This window comes from Ammodytes marinus (assembly GCF_949987685.1).
Source record: "Ammodytes marinus genome assembly, chromosome: 19".
Classification (NCBI taxonomy): Eukaryota; Metazoa; Chordata; class Actinopteri; order Uranoscopiformes; family Ammodytidae; genus Ammodytes; species Ammodytes marinus.
Genome location: NC_137223.1, coordinates 941422 through 963325, shown reverse-complemented (window position 1 = coordinate 963325; position 21904 = coordinate 941422). Strand labels below are relative to the sequence as shown.

Below are 21904 nucleotides of genomic sequence, written 5' to 3'. Positions count from 1 at the left end.
GGAAGCAAACAGACATCAAAGAAAATGCAAAAAATAACTCCTAGTGGTACTTTCAAAAGGAAAATGAGAGAGAGAGAGAGAGAGAGAGAGAGAGATGGGGGATAGTGATAGAAGAGGATAAACGTTGAAGTGAGGTGAGGTTCCTTGAATTGAGTAGTGAAGCTTTTGTGTTGTTTTTGCCCTGTTGGCAGTGGCATGGTCAGACAGGTCTATTGCAGAGATATCCTGTCAACTCACAGAGAGACCGTGTCAATGCCCCGCCCCTCCCTTTCCCCTAGGTGACAGTGAGACAATGAAACGGAGAGGCTGAAAGAAAATGGCAACTATAGAAGAGGTGAGGCAAAAGAATAAGTGGATGAAAGTTAACCGGGCACAATAAGGGAGTGAGGGAAAATTCAAACAAAAAGGTGAAGAGATAAGCCAATGCCTTCCTCTATGATATTGTTTAAATACAGCTCTGGAAATTAATTAATTAGACGGGTGCGTTACTTTATCAAAATTAATATATTACCGGATTTTAAAAATGTATGGAAAACTCATGGAAATATTGTTTCACCTTTTTTTCAGAGTAAACAAGGAAAAATGTCAACAAACATGAAGGATCACGATAAGTGGATTTTAGGGAGGCTGGGGGTTATAAAAAACAAAAAGGGGATTGAAATTCAAAAAGACAGTCAGTGTAAACTGTGTCAGAGTGTAAAAAAGCCACAACCAAGGATGAATACATACATGGACAGAGCCAGGAATGAGGTGGTGGAGGCGGTGTCTGTAAGTCACAAGGAGCAGTCAGTCAGTCAGTCAGTCACAGGCTAACTGTGGGGACACAGAAGCTGTATTATAGAGCTGTGGGCCAGGCCAGGAGCAGGAACAATGGCTGCTGTGTGCCAGAGCCTCTGGAGCATCCTAACAGCTGGGAGATAGTGGTCTGTCTGTGGCTGCACTAAATGGCATGCAAAAGGGCCGTCACACACACACACACACACACACACACACACACACACACACACACACACACACACACACACACACACACACACACACACACACACACACACACACACACACACACACACACACACACACACACACACACACACACACACACACACACACACACACACACACACACACACACACACACACACACACACACACACACACACACACACACACACACACACACACACACACACACACACACACACACACACACCACGCTTTCTCTGCCTGCCTTTCCCAGAATCCTTAGCCCGCCTTCTTCCCATCTAGCCTCATACCCGGCAGCCATCACTCATTTTGCTCTCCTCTCTTCTCCTTTTCCTCGAAACAAGGAGAGAAAGACAGAAAAGAGAGCTACAGGAAGTGAAATGTTCTTCTAGCATGAGAAGGCCAGAGACTGGCACAGGATCAGAGCAACACCAACAAAACAAGAGAGGTCCAAAAGCCAAAAGCATGAGGCACACCAAAGCTCTTCTATATCAAGAGGGAGGGGGGGGGGGGGGACTATGTTGAAACACAAAGGGAAAAACATGAAAACTGCTTACTTTGCAGGAAAATGTCATCCCTCGAAGCAAAAGGTTCACAAACAGCATCCAGGGATAAAAACAGGGCAATATGTTGTTGTGCTACATTCTTGAATATACACCTGTATTGTTGTGTGTCGGGTAAACCCAGCTTTTCCTGATCCGTGTATCAAAGAGCAGGTGGCGACACGGATAGACCCTTCAACTTTTCTTGGTATCATTTCACATATGCTATGCTCAATGTTTTTCCCAACAATTCAAAAATAACACAATCGCCCTAGGACTAGGGGGAGGAAAAAAAAACTTGCCACAAACAAAACCATAGCAGTGATATGCACGGGATGGGACCAGCAGGCATACAGTATTTAAGCATACACCCACTCAGAGCCGAGAGTGGGTGCATATAATCACCACTTCTGTAAATGTCACTTTATGTTGAGAGAGACACTGCTGGATTATGTCCTGACCTGGAGGCAACTTTAAGAATTCATCCAACATGGCAAACGTTTGATAAACACACATAAAAGGATCCCTCCGAGCTGTGTTGTGAAACTAAGTCCTATACTACTCAGTCCCGTCATGCGATAGGTTGGACGCCACTGTTGCACACTGATACATTTAACAGCTGCAAGGGACTATTTTGTCTGGCGGAGGAGTCAGGGCCGCTTTCACATACATTAACCTTACAGTACTAACCATATACATTTTTCTACATAAATAAATAATATAGTCTTATATAACCTTGACGTATGAAATGCTGAAGGAATACGTTTTGTGTTGCATTTCATTGTATCACGGTCCAGGTAGTGTCTGGTGTATGGCTTTAAAAATCCACCTTGTATGTGTGTTTCTGTTGACATTGTGTTTTAGACTTAAAATGATTTCCCTATTGTTATATAACAAAGAACTGGTTAGGTGAAAAATCCTTATTTAACCTGATTATACAGTAAAAAACTAAGTCAAATCCTTCAGCTCATACAGGGGCCCTGCTAAGCACTACTTATGCATCTCTTCTGTAGTATCACTACATTTCAATGTGATGTCTTTAATCCATCAGGATGCCCAAACTGACCCCACTAATCTACTGCTTAAAACAGCAGGCACGGCATCACACACATACTTCCTTCTTTCTTTTTTATCAATGGCTCTGCAGTGCAAGGTTTCATTCATCACCCAACATAGACCTTATTAAAGCAGAATTCCACTACAGGCATGCTCTCTCATTTAACTGCTGTATTTTATATTATCTTGCTTGCTCCGTCCACTCCGTATAGACCAAAGTGTTTCCTGCAGCATCCTCAAGAAAACTCTTCTGCCCCCTTGGTCGGGGTTAAAATGCACAGGCTGCAGAAAATATGGCCAGTGTGTAATAATGTAAGCCCATACTGTGCAGGGCATGCAGCAGCACCGCATGAGCTTGACATCGGGCGGAATACCTTCGAGCTGTCACCGCAAGATCTCTATACAAAAGCTGATCACAACAACAACAGACCACACTGTTCCTCGTGCCCACTTTTTTTTTTCCCTTGTATTGCTTGCACTTGAAAGTACAAAGAAGGTTTCGAATTTCACAAAGCATGATTTTCACTGGGCTGAAGAAGAAGGAGCTACCATCCCCCATGATGACTGCAAAACCGAAGCTGGCTGGAATAGACCCCAGCCCCTATACTCTCTCTCGCTCTATCTATCTCTGAGACAAGTCAATGCATTCTTGGTGGGGAAAAATGAAATCGCATCGTGCCAATGCCAGCGTTTCGGCTTACAGTAACAACCCAAACGCAAGAAAAAAAAACGGCAAAGATCATATGGCATGTATCCCCAACATTAGCTCATTTCAAATATTTGCTCTCTCGTTTCTCACCAACATGATTTTATTGCTGTAGGAATGAGTGAGCCAAGACGCTACTGCAGATGTGGAGCATTTGCAACTGATCACCTCTCAAACAGTCCCGCTACTTATATGCCTGTTTATTTATTCATTCAAAAACACAATGTTGGTACTTTTAAAGATTGTGTGTTCACTTTGAAGTCATACCGTGTGTCACATAGTGTCACCTGCGTGCTGGTGGGGTTAATGTGGTGACAGCGACGGTCAGACAGTGTTGAATTACTAGCACCGTTATTAGCTAACAAGAGTCAAGCAGCTCCCCGGCATGAGTGCAATGTTAAACCCTCTTCTGTATACTCTTTAAATGGTTAACACAGTGAACTCGGTTTTAAGAGACAGTTTGCTGCTGATGTACTGAGATATGCAATAATAACGTAACGTTACTAAAGTCTAACATTCAAGTTCAAAAAAAGAGAGACAGACGTGACTGCAGGACACGGCGTAGAAAGAAAATATTACCTGATACGTTTGTTCAAATTCCTTCTTATTGTCTTGCCATCCTCATAGAGCAGCAGGGCATGCCACCGTGTCCAAGAATTTAAATCCCCGGGACGGGTCCATGATTGTACTGTCTCCGGTATCAAATGTATTCCTGTTGGAAGAGGCGGCGGCAGAGGAGGAGGAGGAGGAGATCAAGAACCCAGGCACCTTTTTTCCAACGGGGATTCTCCTGGAAGATATCGGCGGTATTGGCATTAAACCCAGGCCCGTGAAGCTAACAGCAGGTTCCGTTACAAAAATGTAGCATCCGTTTTCACCCGTATGCGACAAAGGGTCTATTTCCAAAGTAACGAGTGTGAAATGAGGTTTATTGGCAAGAAAAGGTCCCCATTTTAACCTGTGATAATGGTACTTACCACTCTATTGTTGGGGGCGCGAGGAACTGCTGCTGCTGGGGCGCTCGTGGGGGGCAGGATCGCGGATAACGTGCGCGCTCGCAGTATTGGCTAGTTATCTCACTCAGACCGTCATGTTGTTGTGCTGTCCAATCTCAGGGTCCAATTTCTGGGATATGTCGATTTAATTATTCCAAACCTAACTGTACTCGAAACATCGTTACACAATTAAGAGACTTCCTCCACGAAGATGGGAAGATATCGATTACATTATTTACTTTACAGTGTGTCCTTCTTTGCTTGTTTATCGTTTCTGATGTTTACACATTTGCTATTAGACACAGTCAACAAGGTCAATAATAATACTGATACCTAAGAGGTCCTCTGTGGAGTTGCAACAAAAGGTAATTGTCTTTAAAGTAAACAGGAGAATTGTATTCTTAAAATGTCACAAACATTTTTAATTGGCTATTTTCCATCTAGTGACATTTTTTCTCATCTCACCTTATTTTTGCTCCCTTTATCAATGGTGCTTTCATTCCATTGTAGTTTCATATTACCTTATCTTACATTCTTCCTCTTATTAAATTAATCCCATATCTATTTGAATGTCAAAGCACTATGTGTGATGTGAATAATGTATGTATTTGCTTTATTACATTTTGATGTTATGTTTGAGTGTTAGAAATTTAATAATTCATTAATTTGCTTGTTTAATTTTTTTGTGATTACATTTTTGAGGATTAGAAGTTGAAATGTATTTATATATATTTGTTTTTTTTACTTTAAGATGTTATTTTTTTAAGTTTCCAAACTTTTATTTTGTTTTTACTTTGATGCTAATTTTGAGGGTTACACATTTAATAATTTATTTCTTTAATGTATTTACTTTGTGATGTTAATTTTTAAGGAATACAAACTGAAAAACATGTGTGATAAAGATATTGCATAGGCACAAATACGCTTTTGCTTCAGCCAAAGTCCTATCTGTTGAATGTGTAAAATATTACATATTTGTTTTTAATGACTGAATACAACTAACACTATTAGAGTAGCCTATTTGTTGTTACATTTCTGGCATTAAATGTGTATTATTTAATTTAAGTATTTTTATTGTCTCATTATGATCTGATGACTGAGTACAAACCAGCTTTTATGTGACTACAGCAAATGGATGAAATAATAATAACACATAACGCTGGAAAGTTCATTTTACGATGATCTTATAATTTAATTTTATTTAACGGAAGTACCGCCCTCCTGCTTCCGGCGAATTCACAACATCCAAGATGTCTGCCGCCACAGCTTCCCTCGTTTCGTACGGCAGCGGTTCCGATTCGGATAATGAGATGGATTCCGAAACCAGCGTCGAAAAAGTGGATCCAGTGCACCCGGACGCCACGGCTCACCTGAAACCTCTGAACAAGGCCCAAACAATGTCTTTGGCTCTTCTCAATTCTGCTCCCGAGGTCGCCGTTAAGGTAAGCTAACCAAGCTAGCTAACGTTAGCGTAACGTTATACTTCATTGTTAAAGTAAGATGCTATTCATTCAGTCTTCTTAATCACAATGAGGGCGTTTTCTATTTAAGTGGATAGCGATACATTCTGAATCAATAGCGTTCTATATACACATTTTTTAAACGTTAAAGTTAGTTGACAACGCTAACTAGCTTTGTTGTTAGCGGGAAACAACAAGTGTCGAGAAGGATGGATATTATGACGTTGCACCGAACTGGACTTTTGCTGATTCTTCCTTCCTTATTTCAGGAGTCTGTTGAGACTGGCACACACCTGGACCCTTCACTGAAAGAAGTCTCTTACAATCCCACATATGAGACCATGTTTGCACCAGAGGTAAGATCTTCTACATCTTAGATGTTGTCTTTTATAGTTTTTAGAAGGCTGTGTAAACACGCCCCTCCAGTCCTTGTCACAAATATATTTTCTTAATCATATTAATGCTTTCCTGTTGCTTCCTCTTAGTTTGGGCCAATCAACCCGTTCAAAAGCCAGCAGATGGCTGCCCCCAGGAACATGTTGTCGGGCTATGCAGAACCTGCTCACCTCAACGACTTCATGTTTGAACGGGAGAGGAGAACTTTCCACACCTATGGTAAGCCCTAGGCCCCCACCATGACCGCTGTGATCACATTATAAATGATGCAGCCAATGTGTCAACCCCTGGCGTTGGAATTTTTAGAATCTTTTTCACCACTCTGCTCATAGGTTACGCCTTGGATCCATCTACTGAAACTCACGAGGCGTCCACATGTACCTACATTGGTGCAGTGGAAGAGGCTGAGAAAAATAAAGGTATTAACCATTCACCCCACACATTATTTCTAATGAGTATGTGTCTGACTGTATACATCCGACTTCATTTAGCATATCTTATGTTGTTATGAAGTGTTTTATAAGGGAGATCAGAATTGTAATGTGAATGGGCTCTTTTCTCAGGGCTAACTGTGTTTGAGACCGGAGCTAAGAAGTCAGAGAAAAGGAAAAAGGTCAAAGGTGGAGACGCAGAAGAGATCGACAACTTCCTGGGACCATGGGCCAAATATGCAGATGAGAAAGATGTGGCCAAACCATCAGAGGTAATGTTCCTTGGATATATAATATAAAGTGTATTCAGGGTTTTTCCTGCATTCAAAAATTTTTGGCGCCCGCCAAAGGAATTTTAGCGCCCGCCAAAGGAAAATCCTCAGCGCCAAAGTGTTTTTTTTTATATATATAGATAAATAAATAAAAATCTACTTAAAACGGCTACAAATGTGTTTCCATTTCCGCGCCATTCCAGTCATATTACTTGCAATCTCAGTTGTAAAAAAATAAATCAGGTCGGGGATAATCGTTATTAAACTATCATTGTTCCGCTCGCCGGGGCATGCAGGCTTATAAATGCAGCGCACCCTTTCAGCCGTGAGCTCCGCTCGGCCCCTCCCTCACCTGAGTTTAGCTATCGGCTCGTCCAGAGTAGGAGGGAGATGTTGCGCATTGCCGGGTGTTTTGAAAAACTTCTAGATGACGAGAATAAAGGTAAAACTAATTGTGTTGTCTGAAAACACTTCAGACTCACAACAGACTAAAATAATGTGCAAGATTTGTCACACGCGAGTAACGTGACATACGCGACCGAGAGAGAGAGACAGAGAGAGAGAAAGAAAAGTGATATAGCCTACGACCTGATCTGCACCTCTAAACATCCCGACCAATTTGTTTATTCACTTTAAGTCGAATCATAGTGGTCTATGACCAAGCAATCAATGAATACAAACACAGGAAGTTTAAAGCTCCTTGACTCCTGCCACCACAACTGTCAACACTACAATGCAACTGCCTATCCAGCCAGCTCCATGACATAAATAAATCATGCCCTTACATTCAATGCTAGCAAAAGACGTGCCCTATCAACACCATTTACAACTGGTTATTTTTATTTTGACATATTTTTTTTTAAATTATTAAAAATATGTTTCACTTATTTAGCCTATTTCTATTCTCCCTGTTTTCAGTTCAATTAGGCCTTTGTTTAAAGTCCAAAGTCATGGTGTTATTAGAAAAAAACCTTGTTAAAAGTAAAATAAATGCATAATGTTCTTAAATCAATGATTAACTGTCTTTAATAATCGTGATAACACAATGTGATTACTCAAAATAATCATGATTATGATTTTTTCATAATCGAGCAGCCCTACCTTCTTCCATGGTTTAGATCAATTAGAAACAATTAAAGTATTAGGCCTAAATGGGTAGGCCTAGTCATTATTAGTATTTTGACTTCATATATAGGTTGTTTATTGTGATTTCATAAGCGTCAGTGAGCTCCATGGTAACACAGTGATTGACAGGCTGACTGAAATGCTCTTGAGCTGGACAGAAACTCCCCTCTCCCAACCCAACACCCCTCTTAAAATACACAAACCGTTTGCCTTTACTGTCGCGACCCCAAAAAAAGTCGGTCGCGTATTGACCCCCCAAAGGCCCATTCTGAGCCAGGAAAAACCCTGGTATTGTTTCATGTAATTAATGGACTTACTACTAAGGCTTCTTTCTAATCATCTATTTGTTTCACAGGAAGAGCAGAAAGAGCTGGATGAGATCACAGCCAAGAGGCAGAAGAAAGGGAAGAACGAGGAAGAGGCTCCCGGAGAAGAGAAGACCGTTCTCCATGGTACAGTAGTACAGATTGAGACGTCCAAATGGATACAACACTCTGTGACAGATCAACAGTTCATTTTCATTTTGAAATCACACGTTCAATCGTGAGTGGAGTATGTCTCCTGAGATGTTACATGCGTTCTTGTTTACCTGAAATCATGGCCATTTCGTCTTGTAAATTTGAGATTGATGAAGTTTGCCTGGATATCATGGAATTCTATTTGATTCTTCAGTGTTTTTGTCCATTTGCCAGTGTTTAGACTTCAGTCTCTAGAGCAGCAGGTGCCTTTGCTGGCCAATTATTCAATCATACAATAAACCTCAGGATAAGAATCTTATAGTCTTTTAAAAACATGTATCCAAGATATGGCAGGATTTTAAAAAAAAACATGCATTTGTGTGTCTTTCTGTCCTTCCCCCTCTAGTTAAAGACATGTATGATTACCAGGGCAGGTCCTACCTCCACGTCCCTCAGGATGTGGGCATCAACCTGCGGTCTGCTGAGGCTCCAGACAAGTGTTACCTGCCCAAGAAACAGATTCATGTCTGGACTGGTCACACTAAGGTGAGTGGAAGGAGACATCATTTGCTGTGTCTTTGTGTACATAGATTCTCCCTTTTAATAGTCCTGCAGCTCTTAACGTATTCTCTATTCCGACTTAGCTGAAGTACTTATCTTGTAGTGTTGTTTCTACTAGGGAGAATAAATGCAATACAAAGGCAGTGACACATAGGTGCCTGTGTGTATAGATAGAGAAAATTCCATTACACAGTCCTTGTAAGAAATTTCTGAGGCAGAGCAGTCGGTAAAAAACCTCCTGGGTACGTTTGAATAGAATGATAAGCTGGGCGTATTTGAGTCGCTTGTCTTCCGACAGTACCCAATATTATTATGTCTCATTTAAAACACCGTCTTCATAATTCCAATATAAAGGCAAACACTGTGTTATTCCAAGAACGATCTGATTCAAGCTTTAGATGTGCTTCAGGGAGAGAGAAATCACTCATGTTTTAAATTGGCTCCCCCATGCATTGTTCTGGAAGTAACAGCCGTCACAGTCTAATGTGGAACACAAAGAGGTTTGAAAAGTTAATAAGCACAAGGATGTGCTGATGTGGAGGTAATAGATGGGAGGGCGGCCCAGGCTTTGTCACCAAAAGTTGATACTTTTTTCTGGGGGGAAAGTTTGCTAACTTGAAATTGAATCTAAAGCGGTTTAATAACAATAGCTCAGCATGAACATAGATAGTACTTCATCAATATAAAAGTGTTGCTGTACCTCTGCCTTTTCCTTGTCATTTAAGGCAGCAAATATTTTACTAAATACATATTTTTTAGACACACACACACACACACACACACACACACATGAAATGTCTCACCAGTACATATGATTTACATAAACCTTGTTACAATAATATAAAACCATAGCCATGCGAGACACATGGATACCTTAGATTTTTAAACTAACATTGAAATTAAGCAACTTAATCAAATGTAGCATTATGAAATTACAGTACAGCCAAATTGAATCTCGCATGATAAATGAATTAGCTTTTCTCCAACACAATATTCCCCACTCTGCACGCTGTAAACAAAATAAAAAAACAAATCCTAGGGATTGTGCCTCACATTCTCTACTGCTCAGGTACAAACATTTGGATATTGCTCCACCATGATTGTTTTGACCTGCAGAAATGGTACCCATGCTAAGGGTAAATATTGTGAGATACATATAATTTGATCCTCTTGTGTTTATTTTCCAGGGTGTCAGTGCTATCCGACTATTTCCTAACTCTGCTCATCTGCTGCTCTCGTCCTCCATGGACTGTAAGATAAAGGTAAACCATAACACAGCCGCATCATTTAAACACAACAGAAGCTTATGCATGAATATAGAAACATTCATTCTGTCTTTTCTTCCAAAATGCAGTAAGTTTCAAAGTTGTGTTGTAACCCTCCTGTTTTTTTTCCCATGGCTTCATTTCATAAAGTGTTGTGACTTGGTGTCGTTGCAACTAGTGGTTCACTTGTAGTTTAATCTCCGTCTCTCCACAGCTGTGGGAAGTGTACGGCGACAGGCGATGCATACGGACATTTATTGGTAAGTGATCTCAAATTTCCATTTGGCAAATTTTTATATGTTTGTATCAATCATTGTGCTAAGCTGTACCTGTAAGAAAATATATTAGTCTTAATTCACCTGCAAAATAAAACATTTCATATAACAACAACAGTGAATCATCAGCAAACATGCTGACGTGAAATATGCTCCAGGTGTGAAATGCATGCAGCCCTATTGGGAAATGCACAGCGGTGACAGACTGAGCTCATGCCTGCTGACTGTTGAAAGAAATTGTGGTGATATTATACAGTACATTATACAGTATACACCATACACTAGACATGTTCTGAAGGGGGGTAGGTCGGTGAATCTGTGCACACTGTCTGAATAGAGAGTGTTTGCAGCTGTGGTTCTGCTTGTCAGCTCCTTGACTCAATATGCATAATGCAGCAGCCTGGGGAGCAGGGACCATGGTAGGGCACGAGACACAGAGAAGAGAGAGAGAGAGAGAAAGAGACTGGCCAAGTGTTTTGTGGGTTAAAGCAGAGCATTATGTGTATAGGGTTATATGGTGGGATGTATACTGCTATACTGTGGAGAAAAAAATATATAAGTTTTTACCTTAGTTGTTGCTGCTGTGCTATCAGTAAAATGATCGGCGCCCTGGTATCTTAATCTACACCTTTTTCATTTCCACAACAATATTATACATTTTTATGATTTCTTTATTATTATTTTTATGTTTTTTTGTTAATGGGTTCTTTTTCGGGTGTTTATAAATACAATTATCATTTATATTTTTTAATGAAATTTGACAATTTTATTAAACGGGTTTTTAGCTTTTAATAACGTTTCTCCTGCTACTGAATGCATTGCCTATTATCTGTAATCAAACCATACACTGAATCATCATGACCCATTAGTGTAGTTTCATTGCGTGTAGCTCGTCAGATAATAATGCAGCCCAGAATATTCACTATGGGGGATGTACAGGGATGATTAGGCATATAAATATGTGTATTTTCATGTTGGGATGCAGTGTGTGTAACAGAGGGTGTATATATATATTTAATGACACGTGTGCCATGCTCTCAGTTGTTATGCATATGTGTTTCCCCTTAACACACACATACATCATCAGTGATTTTCTGCAGTGGGGGCATTGGCCTTTGATATATGGCAGAAAGGCCGGGTTAGAGCAAAGGCAAGAGAGGACAGAAGGAGTGCTTAGTGCCACCGTTCTCTTGTTATCGCCGCCTCGATGGAAAAGCCAGTTTTAACAAGGGCCCACTGGGACCTCGCATCACCTACACTGTGTGAAAGAGCGCTCAAGAGGGCTGCATTGATTGGGATTAGCAAGAGTGTCAGAGAGCAGTTATAAAGACAGATGGAGCGTGTAATATTTTTTTACTCTATTCTCCTATTCCTTCTGCAAAAGCTCATTTAAATTCCGTGTCCCTCGTCTCCCATAGCCCACACCAGCTCTCTTCCTTATTTCTTCTTTAACCAGATTTCACATTCTCTCAAATGAATTGTGTACCAAAGCAAAAGGCAGCTGGGAGAGTGGGAGAGACGTGTTAACAAGATTGGGGAACACTTGTAAGGGAATTTTGCTGGAGTATATGTATTTATCTTGTTTGTAATATACGTGTACATTTTCCTTCTTGCTCAGGCCACAGCAAAGCGGTGCGAGACATTTGCTTCAACAACAGCGGGACACAGTTCATGAGCGCCGCCTACGACCGCTACCTCAAACTGTGGGACTCTGAGACAGGTAGGTTTTACCACTCTGATGTCATGTCTATTTTATATTGTTTTTTTTTTTAAAAGACACTATCAGTTACCCGTCCATAATGTATGTGTGCGCGGAAAGAAATCCAGTGTTACAGCCCAGGCTCTGTAAATGGGCATGTTGCTAGTTAGGGTGAGCCCCCTTTGTTTACATACCAGTTTACAGAGACAGGGCTGTATATTGGCATTTTTTAAGTGCACACGCAGTACTGCCTGTTAGCGGATCGTAAGAAGATATTCACTGATTTTGATAAAGTGATTTTGACACAAGCGGTCTCTAGAATCACTGACTCAGACCTTTTTTAACGCCTGTGTCAGTGTCTCCAAATCAGAAGTGATCTCTGTGGACTGTTTACAAACTGTCCTCATCGCGCTGGGCCCATGTGGTCCCCTGTTATATTGACCAACTGCTTTTCATCCATCTCAAGTTCCACCCCCTCTCAACTCAATAGTGCCAAGCCAGCAGAGGGCAGGAGAGAGTACAAGCCCCCTACACATCATTTTCATTTCATTTTCATTTAACTTTTATTTATCCCCGAGAGACCAATTGAGGGGTGACCCTCATTTTCAATGACGTCGAGTTCGACACACTTCTCTTCTGTAAAGAGTTTATTAATGCATGGCTACAACCTGTACAACAAAATGCATCCCTGTCTGTTGTTATGTGTTTGTATAGTCTACATATTCTTTCACCTGTACACAGCAGTGATGCATAGAGGCTGGATCCTTTTTTTTTCTTGCAACATTTTCTATTCCAGGATCGTCCCTGATAAAACACTGGATGTAATACAGGAAAAAAATGATCCTCTTAAAAAGCCTTGGTTCTTTCTTATCTTAAGGGCCCTTCTCGTTGTTGCAGTCAGTTTAATTTCCTGTTCTCTTCTCGGCTCTAGCTGTAGCGTTAGCCTCCTTTCCCATGGCGAATGAATGAATACAAAAGCAACACTGTATTTGTCTGCTTAGAGTGCCTTTCATCATTGCCCTGGCCATTTTAAAAAGCACCACGCAAACCCAGATGTAGTACCTTTTTTATGTTAACATTTTCCCATTAGTGAAGGCTACACTAAAGCACGATTCAGTCAATCATCTGTACAAAAATAAGTTAATTCACTCTTCTGTCTGTAGCAATTACGTTTTGTGAAAAAAATAATTTTTTGTCACAGCTGAGAGCACACAGCATTGAAAGTTGTCCTCCCCCTGCTTTCATGTTAAACAACTGGAGTGTACCTATCTGAAAAGCCACCGTGTACTATTCTGACGGTCTTAACTTTCACCCTCCTCCCACAGGGCAGTGCATCTCGCGCTTCACCAACAGGAAGGTTCCCTACTGCGTCAAGTTCAACCCAGACGAGGACAAACAGAACCTCTTCGTGGCCGGCATGTCGGATAAGAAGATTGTCCAGGTAAAAAAAAAAAATCCAGCAAAAGCGGCACACAAGAATGTCTGTGTTGTCTCCCACCTCTCTGTGCCCACAGGAGTGTGAAATACACTCCTTGTCTCATCCTCCTGCTACTAGTGTGTGTGTGTGTGTGTGTGTGTGTTTGTGTGTGCGTGTGCGTGTGGGAAGAGGTTCAGGCTTGACAGGACTAGAGCAAGTCATTAATCATGGGGGCAGCATTAGGCTGTACAAGAGCACAATCTGTGATAAAAGTAGGAAATCCATAACCATGAAATCATACAGAGACATATTTTCAGAACAACCTACCTAGCTTTTTTTTTGTGCCAGCATCATGCTTATTCGTTATCTGATTTGAGGAATATGCTTTTTTTCCTTTTTCCACAATTCATAAGCATTGACATACTAATATGGAACTGTTTATGTTCAAATAAATTCATCTTTATTCTAAAATATCTGACAAGACGTTGATGTAACGGCCACAAAATGTGTCCCTGATGTCCAGAACAGCAGTGATTATCAGAATATCTGGCTCAATAACCAGGGTTAGCACTAAATCATGCAGCACTCTTCTGGCTTTTCAGAGCAGATGGCTGCTCTAGTGAGCACCCAAAGGCTACCATGAAAAAATTGAAAAAAACACAAATAGAATTGGATTTTGACTTTGGACATGCTCTGTATTTTTTTCCCTTGGGGGGGGTGGTTCTATGTGGATGTCTTTCACATTCGAATGTGAGCTTAATGCACATTTTCTTCAAGACTCAGGCCTATTAGATTAGCTAATCGCTATCATCACTCCACTGCAAGTCATTTCACTGCATTAGCACAATTTATAACAGCTGTCAGTGAGTCTCCCTCAGCTCTGTCCTAAGAGTATCTCTAAGACCATTTGGCTATAATAGGAAAAGCTGTATATATTTAAAGGAATAGTTTAACATTTTTAATGTATTGCTTTTTGCCTCACTCGTCGGCTCACGAAAAGGTGACAAAAACCGTTCTTGTAATTATACGTGGATTTTTTTTATATAGAAATGGGCAAAGGTCGCTCATCCAGGTTAACATAGCTCAAACAATGGTAGTCAAGGAGAGCAGGTCAAAAGTTAAACTTAACAACAATCACTAAACGCTCCTCTGTGCTTGTTGGGACTTGTTTATTTACCACGTTATGTTGCACTGTATACTTTTACATGTTATGTCATTTTAGAACCAAAGACATACGTGACCGTAACGGCACTTGTTATTTTTTTTTTCTCCAGTACTTTTAAATTTAAAAACAATGTGTTGACCTCCTCCCTGTGTGTGTGTGTGTGTGTGTGTGTCCGTCAGTGGGATGTGAGGACCTCTGAGGTGGTCCAGGAGTATGACCGTCACCTGGGAGCCGTCAACACCATCACCTTTGTGGACGAGAACCGACGCTTCGTCAGCACGTCAGACGACAAGAGTCTCCGAGTTTGGGAGTGGTGAGTACAGCCGTACAATACAGAAAATCCCCCAAAAAACATAATCCCTGATATAGAAATGGAAGATTGTGGTTACATTTGGCAGCTGCTTGATCGCTTCAACTTGCGAATCTATTCAGAAACAGTTTGCTTTTTCCACGGGCTGGAGAGCCACGCCATGACGTCACTGTATCTGTCTGCATAGGTCACCGCTCTCCCAGCTAATGGTACTGCTGATACATCGTAGCTTTACAAATGTTGCTTCTTGCTTTGCGTTGTTAGCATACATAGACTTGTAAACACCACTTATCCAGTGTATTTGCGCTGCTCTTCGCGATGGCCCCCTGACTGCAATTATGTTTCAATGACGTCTAGTTAGTGGTGTTTTTTAAATATGGCGTTCACAAAGTTTAAGTTGGTCATGATAATCCTTCCCTCGGCCCCTGACGTAAGCGGTTCCTGTTCCAGACCAGCAAAGAGTACAACATGGCGACATCAAGTGCCTTTGCGTTGTGTGTATATTAACTTAATCAGTGTAAGGTGTGTTCACCTCTGAAGACATACCCATGTAGCCTTGCTTCATGCTCCTTTTCATTAGTGGGTAATAGGAAGAGTAGACATCAACAAACCTCCAGACTCTATCTTGGACAAAGCTCCCCCAGCTGTGCTGCTAATCTGCTATGAGTCATGGTGTGCCTGCTTCACATGCATCTGTTACAGTGGAGAAGATTTCCACCCCGTGCTAACAGTGTACTTTGACAGTGCTCCAGTACTAACCCCAGAGAGCCTGGCCCCTGCTGCTGCTGCTGCTGCTGCTGCCATTTGAATGTTTTAATTAATAAGCATTTTAATTTGAAATGCTTCCACACAAATGATATTGTTGGAAGCTAGATGGGCAGGGATGACTGGGCAGGTCGGATAAGGTTTAAAACGGATTTATCTTTTCTTTTGCAATAGCAAAAAAAAAAAGTGTTATTGACAAACTCATGATAATGTGTTTTCCATGATTTTATTCATTTTAAGAATACATAGTCATAAAATGTCCTCCTACAGTCTTTGTCCTTGCTCAGTGGACAGTCCAGAGTGGCTTTCAGATTGTCCCGGGCATCCTGTGGTGATAAACAAACCCTGGTGGTATTTGTTTCTCAAAGGATGATACATTTTTAAAGACCGGCCTGATAAAGGCAACTTCCTGTGGATTTTATTCATTCAACAACGACAATTTTTGTTTGTTTGTTTGTTTCTTTTCCCCCTGGTAAGAACTCCCTAGCTCTCTCGCCTTCGGAGTCAGAGAGTGGGGGCCATTAACTAGTGAAACATTGTTTTTTTTTAAAAGTACTCTTTAGGTTTGTAAAGTAAGGATAATTTGTCGACAGAACAACACAAAGCTAAAAAAAACCCTATTATAAAAGTCTGCTCAGTATATTTATCAGGTCGGGCGTCTCCCATGGGTATTTTCTGAGCAGCGTGGGAGCGTACGGGCAAGTGGTATGTTGCGCGCCAAATACTTTTTCGGTCTCCCACGGGTACCACCTGGCTCCAGCTACCCCCCCCCCCCCCCCCCCCCACACTCCCACCTCCCTCTAGAGGGCAGCTAGCATTAGGCTCAGTTTACTACCACAACAGTCTCATGCCTCCAGAATAGAAAGCCCATGGCTGGCAGAGACCAAAACGCCGGCTGGTTAGAGCAGATTGTTGGGCAGCGTATCGTTCACAATCACTGTGCGAACGCCCACTCCTCGCAAAATTTAAAATCCTACCCACGTTTTTTTTTCCACACAAGTTTTATCTGTGTCATGGGTTTATCATCAGGGAGCTAGAGAGTTGGTGTGTATGCGATTGGGGGAAGGATGATAATCAATATGTGCAGCGCCATGCTATCACATAGAATTAGCTCTTGATCATAAAGATATTGTTCAGAGAGCGATGAGACTGGGCAGTGAGGGATGTTGATGGATTTAGAAAAAAAAGGGATTAGCCCTGCGTTCCAAATCGCATACTCTTTCTGTTTCTCTATTCTACATACTACATCTGACCATAACAAGAATCTAGTTAGCATGCTGTAGGCATACAATTGGACCAGGGAGATACTTATTATTTATTTATTTCATCATACCATTGCGCCTTGATCTTGCCTCTCGTTTTTATATCCGTTGCATCCCTGGTTGTTTTCATACGGAGGCTCTGTCGATGTGACTTCATTTCCGGTGTGCACTGGATTGTGGGTCAGAATCGCCCAAATAGAAGGCTGTTTTCGACAATCTCTGGTATTTTTAAGCATACTAAATCTGACCATAAGAATTGGGACATCCTAAAGCTCCCTTTAGGATGCTCAGCGCCCCTGGAGCTAAAACTGCTCCAGGGGCGCTGTACTGCGGCTGACCCTGCGCTCTGACCCCCTCCGAAGTGTGGTAACTTGAGAGGGGATATGCGAAAAGACGAATTTCAATGTGCCTCGTGTACAACTGACAAATAAAGATAACTTAACTTAACTTAAATCTCTTTTTCTACCATACTAAATATTGAATTGGGGATTGGAAAACGGCAGAGACGGAGGGAATAACATTTTTAGAATCAATGATGGCTGAAAGTAAACTGCTATGTCGGCTAAGAGTGCCTTTCATTATCGCCCTGCACATTTTGAAAAAGCTCCATGCAAACCCAGATTTAACATTATGTAAAAAGGTTCCCATTAGTGATGACTACACTAAAGCAGGATTCAGGGAATCATCTGAATGAGAACAAGTTAATTCAATCTTCTGTCTGTAGCAATTACGTTCTGTGAATTCTTTATTTTTTGTCACATCAATTCCAAAAAAACAAACAATGATCTGTCTTTTTCCATGTCCGCAGAACATTCAAAGTGGCTTTTTTTGGTCCTCAGACGAGGAGATCTGATAGAGTTTAGCTTGGCACACACACAGACAGCGCTTTAGTATAAGGAGTTGGTAACATGAATAGGACTAATATTGCTTCTTTTCTGCACTTAATTGATGCAAATACACAGAGTAAAGCAGAAGCAAACACAAGTTCACACACATTCAATTAGCTTGCAGCAAGTCTCACAGGTCAGTCGCGTACATACAGTACTAGAAAAAAAACTGTCATGTTGGCAGAAACTAACCCAGCACAGTTAGATTTAAATGATCTTCTGCAGACCACTTAGGATCAAATAGCCTAAATAACCAAATAGACACGGAGCAAAGCATGAAAGCAAAAAGGCATGCACGGTGAAAGTGCAGAGAAGGGATTAAGAAAATAATTGGATGCCTGCCCGGGTACAGTTTGGCGGTGCGGCATCAAAAGCTCCTTTTAGAGATAGCGTGGATGTATTTGCATACTGTAGCCCCGTAATGGTGATCCTCCTGTCCGCTTTTCCCACTATAGCTGTTCTCTCTTCTTGCAAATGTTTTGAGTTTGGCACACAACACAAGCAGCATCAAATCTCAACTGAACTACAGCTGTGTGAAATGCTTTTCCTCTTTTGGTTATACTCTGGTCCTCCTGTGTTGAGCAGCCCACCATCAAGTGTACTCACACACTCATTCGCGCTTTGTGCCTCCTTTTCAGGGACATCCCCGTGGACTTCAAGTACATCGCCGAGCCCAGTATGCACTCTATGCCGGCTGTGACACTCTCTCCCAATGGTGAGTAGTCGAATGGGGGGAGGGATGAGGGAAACACTCATGGACAACACAGCATAGTGGACTCTAGGGAGCATAGACTTTAGAGTTTATTCCTATCTTCCTGTGTTGGGTCAATGCTCAGAGGGATCAAAACAAGGGCAGCTTCAGTTCATCTTTAAGTATATCTATATGTGTATATCTATATGTGGAGGTGTTCTTGGCCTGTCACTTTGATCTGATGTTCCCTTCATAGACGGGTATCGGCTGTATATTTTTTTTTATAGAAAACATGTTTAGACCATACAGACTATCCTAAAAATAATTCTGCAACAATTTTGATAATACCCATGTGCACTTTCTCGCTGAGAGTAACATGAATAGGTATCACTCATAGCTGTACGTTATATATGAACATATGAAGGCACTGCATGGAGACGATAAACTTAGCATTAGGACTGGAAGGGGGTGAAGATGGTTAGCGGCTAGCTTGGCTCTCTGAAAGGTATAGGTTTTGCATTACACATTTTGTATGGAACAAGCTACTAATTAATGTAATGTAGTATTGCTGTCGGTACAGTCATTTGATAAATATCGATATTGGCTGATGATGCTGCTTGATATACAAGTACTCAAATCAGGATTGGACTCTTAACTCCAGAATGAAAACCTGTTACTGTACAGTTGAGCTGATGAGTGCAAGGTGTAAATAAGCCAGTGACTGACACAGTAGTTGCCGCTTTAAGTGAGCGATACACACTCCCAAAAGTTAACAGGTGGTTCCCCAGCTTCAAATGAAACGTTTCTGTTTTAAACCAGCAAGAATTCCCCCTTTAGCGCAATTCCATCAGCTTCAACTACCATCAAACTCAGCTTCCCTGTCCCTCCTCCCCTCCCCTCTCTCCCCCAGTTTACTTTGATTTCCTCCCTTTCATGTCCTCTGTCTCTCTCTCTCTCTCTCTCTCTCCCTAGCCCTCTGCCTTCCTTTTGTGCCAGCGTTTTTCTTATTTGTCCCAACATGGTTTGTTTCTCTTCAAGTGTTTGAATAATACATGTGTTTCGCAGCGTGAGGCCGTTCAAGTTTTTTTTCTTTCTCTCACGCCTAAATGGCAGCCAGCCCCCTTTGGCAGCGCATCATCCACAGCCTCTTATCTACTCTCTGCTCTTCCCCTCTTGTCCTTTTAAAGCCAAAGAGACAGAGGCTTGAGTAAGCTGCTGAAACTGGCCAAGTTGTTTTTCATTTCTCCTGCACACATTGCATTTGACATTTGTGATGTTTTTTTTTTTTTTTCTCTGTTTTGTGAGGGATGATGTAAGAAGAGGGACACACACACACACACTGGATCTCTTTCTCATAGCACATTAATAATTTCCATCATGTTCCCTTTCGAGCCATGCAGTGGGTCGTGTAATGCTCTGACACTGAAGCGTTGCCTCTCTTATCGCTGTGCTAGTGACTTTGAGGCGGGCGGCGTTTGTCACCAGCTGAAAGGCCCTGTAGAGCAGATCTCAAGGGAGCAGTCACTGATGAAAACGCTCTTTTCATCCCCCCTCTCAACCCTAAATTGCCTCAATCATTATCAATTACACCATGGCACATCAATGAGTTCATGCACCTTTTTCTTAAATTGTCATCTCCACACAAACTCAAAATGTCCAAATTTGTGGGATTTTTTTTGTCATTGAGGCATTTTGCCACCAATTACCATGTTGTAAAAATATATGTCTGACTCTAATTGCCGTGCCATTAGATCAGAGTCACTTAGTTCTTTACTGAACCTCTAATACGTTTGATACCATAATACATATGGTATACATAATACTCTCTCTTATTTTAGTAAACATGTTGGTATTTTGTTAAGTATTGTGCAGCACAACTTGAGATTTGCTGCTGGTTTCATGTTGTTTGCTTGTTTCTCCCCCCAGGTAAATGGCTGGCCTGTCAGTCTATGGACAACCAGATCCTGATCTTTGGAGCTCAAAACCGCTTCAGACTAAACAAGAAGAAAGTCTTCAAAGGACACATGGTGGCTGGCTACGCCTGCCAGGTGGACTTCTCCCCAGACATGAGGTGAGGAGCCTTTTCTTTGCTGCTACATTGTTCTGATGAAGGGAAATATTACACTTCTGAGATTCTCACATCTGACTAATAGTTTATCACTCTTGATTCATACAGGAAAATGTGATAGAAAATGCATAATGCAGTGTGAGAGAGCATTCTATTAATACACAGACACCTCTGCGGTACTCTTTAATGCCTTCCAGTTGATAAGGAGCCTATTCTCATGTATAAACTCCACAAGGAGATGTAACTAGGACAGTCCAGCACCCCTAACTAGTTTTTAAACAGCCAAACCTGTTTGTCTCACACACCACCCACGTCTGGGAGCAGGTGCGCGCACTTCCTTCCGGTATCCATGGCAACACTGCAACTCATGGCTGGACTAAAATAACCAAAAGTTCCGACTCCCACCTTGTTGGCAGGTGAACTGGAGGAGACTGAAGCAATTTGTTTAAGCTAAAGTGTTAATCTTTCCTCCCTTCTGTTCCTCTCTACCAGCTACGTGGTGTCTGGAGATGCCGACGGAAAGCTGAACATCTGGGACTGGAAGACCACCAAGCTTTACCACAGGATCAAGGCCCACGACAAGGTGTGCATCAGCGCCCTGTGGCACCCGCACGAAACCTCCAAGGTCATCACCTGTGGCTGGGATGGACAGATCAAACTCTGGGACTAGATTTGTCCTGGATTTTTTGTTAGTTTGGGGGGGAGAGGGAATTCTGGGAAATGATGGACGGAATTGAACCATGGATTTTTTTTTTGCCATGGACTTTTCTCCCTCAGTGGAGTGAAAGCAACAGGGCTGGTATCCAGTCTTATTGTAGCTGTGTATTTTTGTATCCCGTCATGAGAGCTCACAGTATGTCCTAATGTATTTTATCTGTACAAAGATGAACACAAACATACTTTTAAATAATAGTTTCTATTGCAGAAGGCTTATGACAGGGGTCCTTTAGCGTTTTTCCAAATGTTTTTTATTTTAATCTCCAACGTCACATGTAGTCTACCGATGTTATCCTTCCTAGCTTTCAGTTGTATGACCATCCTTTTGTGAAAATAAACATCTGTACATTTTTACCTTGAAGCATTGTTTTCTACAGTACAACAAAAATCATGA

At 41.5% G+C, this 21904-nt stretch overlaps 2 protein-coding genes across 4 annotated transcripts in view; one reads left to right on the top strand and one right to left on the bottom strand.

Annotated features, from left to right (window-relative positions):
- Positions 1–3971, bottom strand: part of wasf1 (WASP family member 1) — a 61039-nt gene extending 57068 nt beyond the window's left edge. For all 3 annotated transcript variants that reach the window (XM_080047572.1, XM_080047574.1, XM_080047573.1), the window contains exon 1: positions 3871–3971. The gene's annotated coding sequence lies outside the window, so the exon portion shown is untranslated. The remainder of the gene's footprint in view (positions 1–3870) is intronic.
- A 1565-nt stretch (positions 3972–5536) lies between these two features.
- On the top strand, positions 5537–21843 carry cdc40 (cell division cycle 40 homolog; the record flags this gene model as incomplete). Its single annotated transcript, XM_080047894.1, has 15 exons — positions 5537–5728; positions 6016–6102; positions 6232–6361; positions 6475–6561; positions 6706–6845; positions 8326–8422; positions 8835–8974; positions 10177–10251; positions 10469–10514; positions 12148–12249; positions 13554–13669; positions 14990–15123; positions 18673–18749; positions 20652–20796; positions 21286–21843. The coding sequence occupies 15 exons, from the start codon at positions 5537–5539 to the stop codon at positions 21461–21463; spliced, it is 1746 nt and encodes a 581-aa protein (XP_079904020.1). The 3' UTR covers positions 21464–21843.
- Positions 21844–21904: the final 61 nt, after the last annotated feature.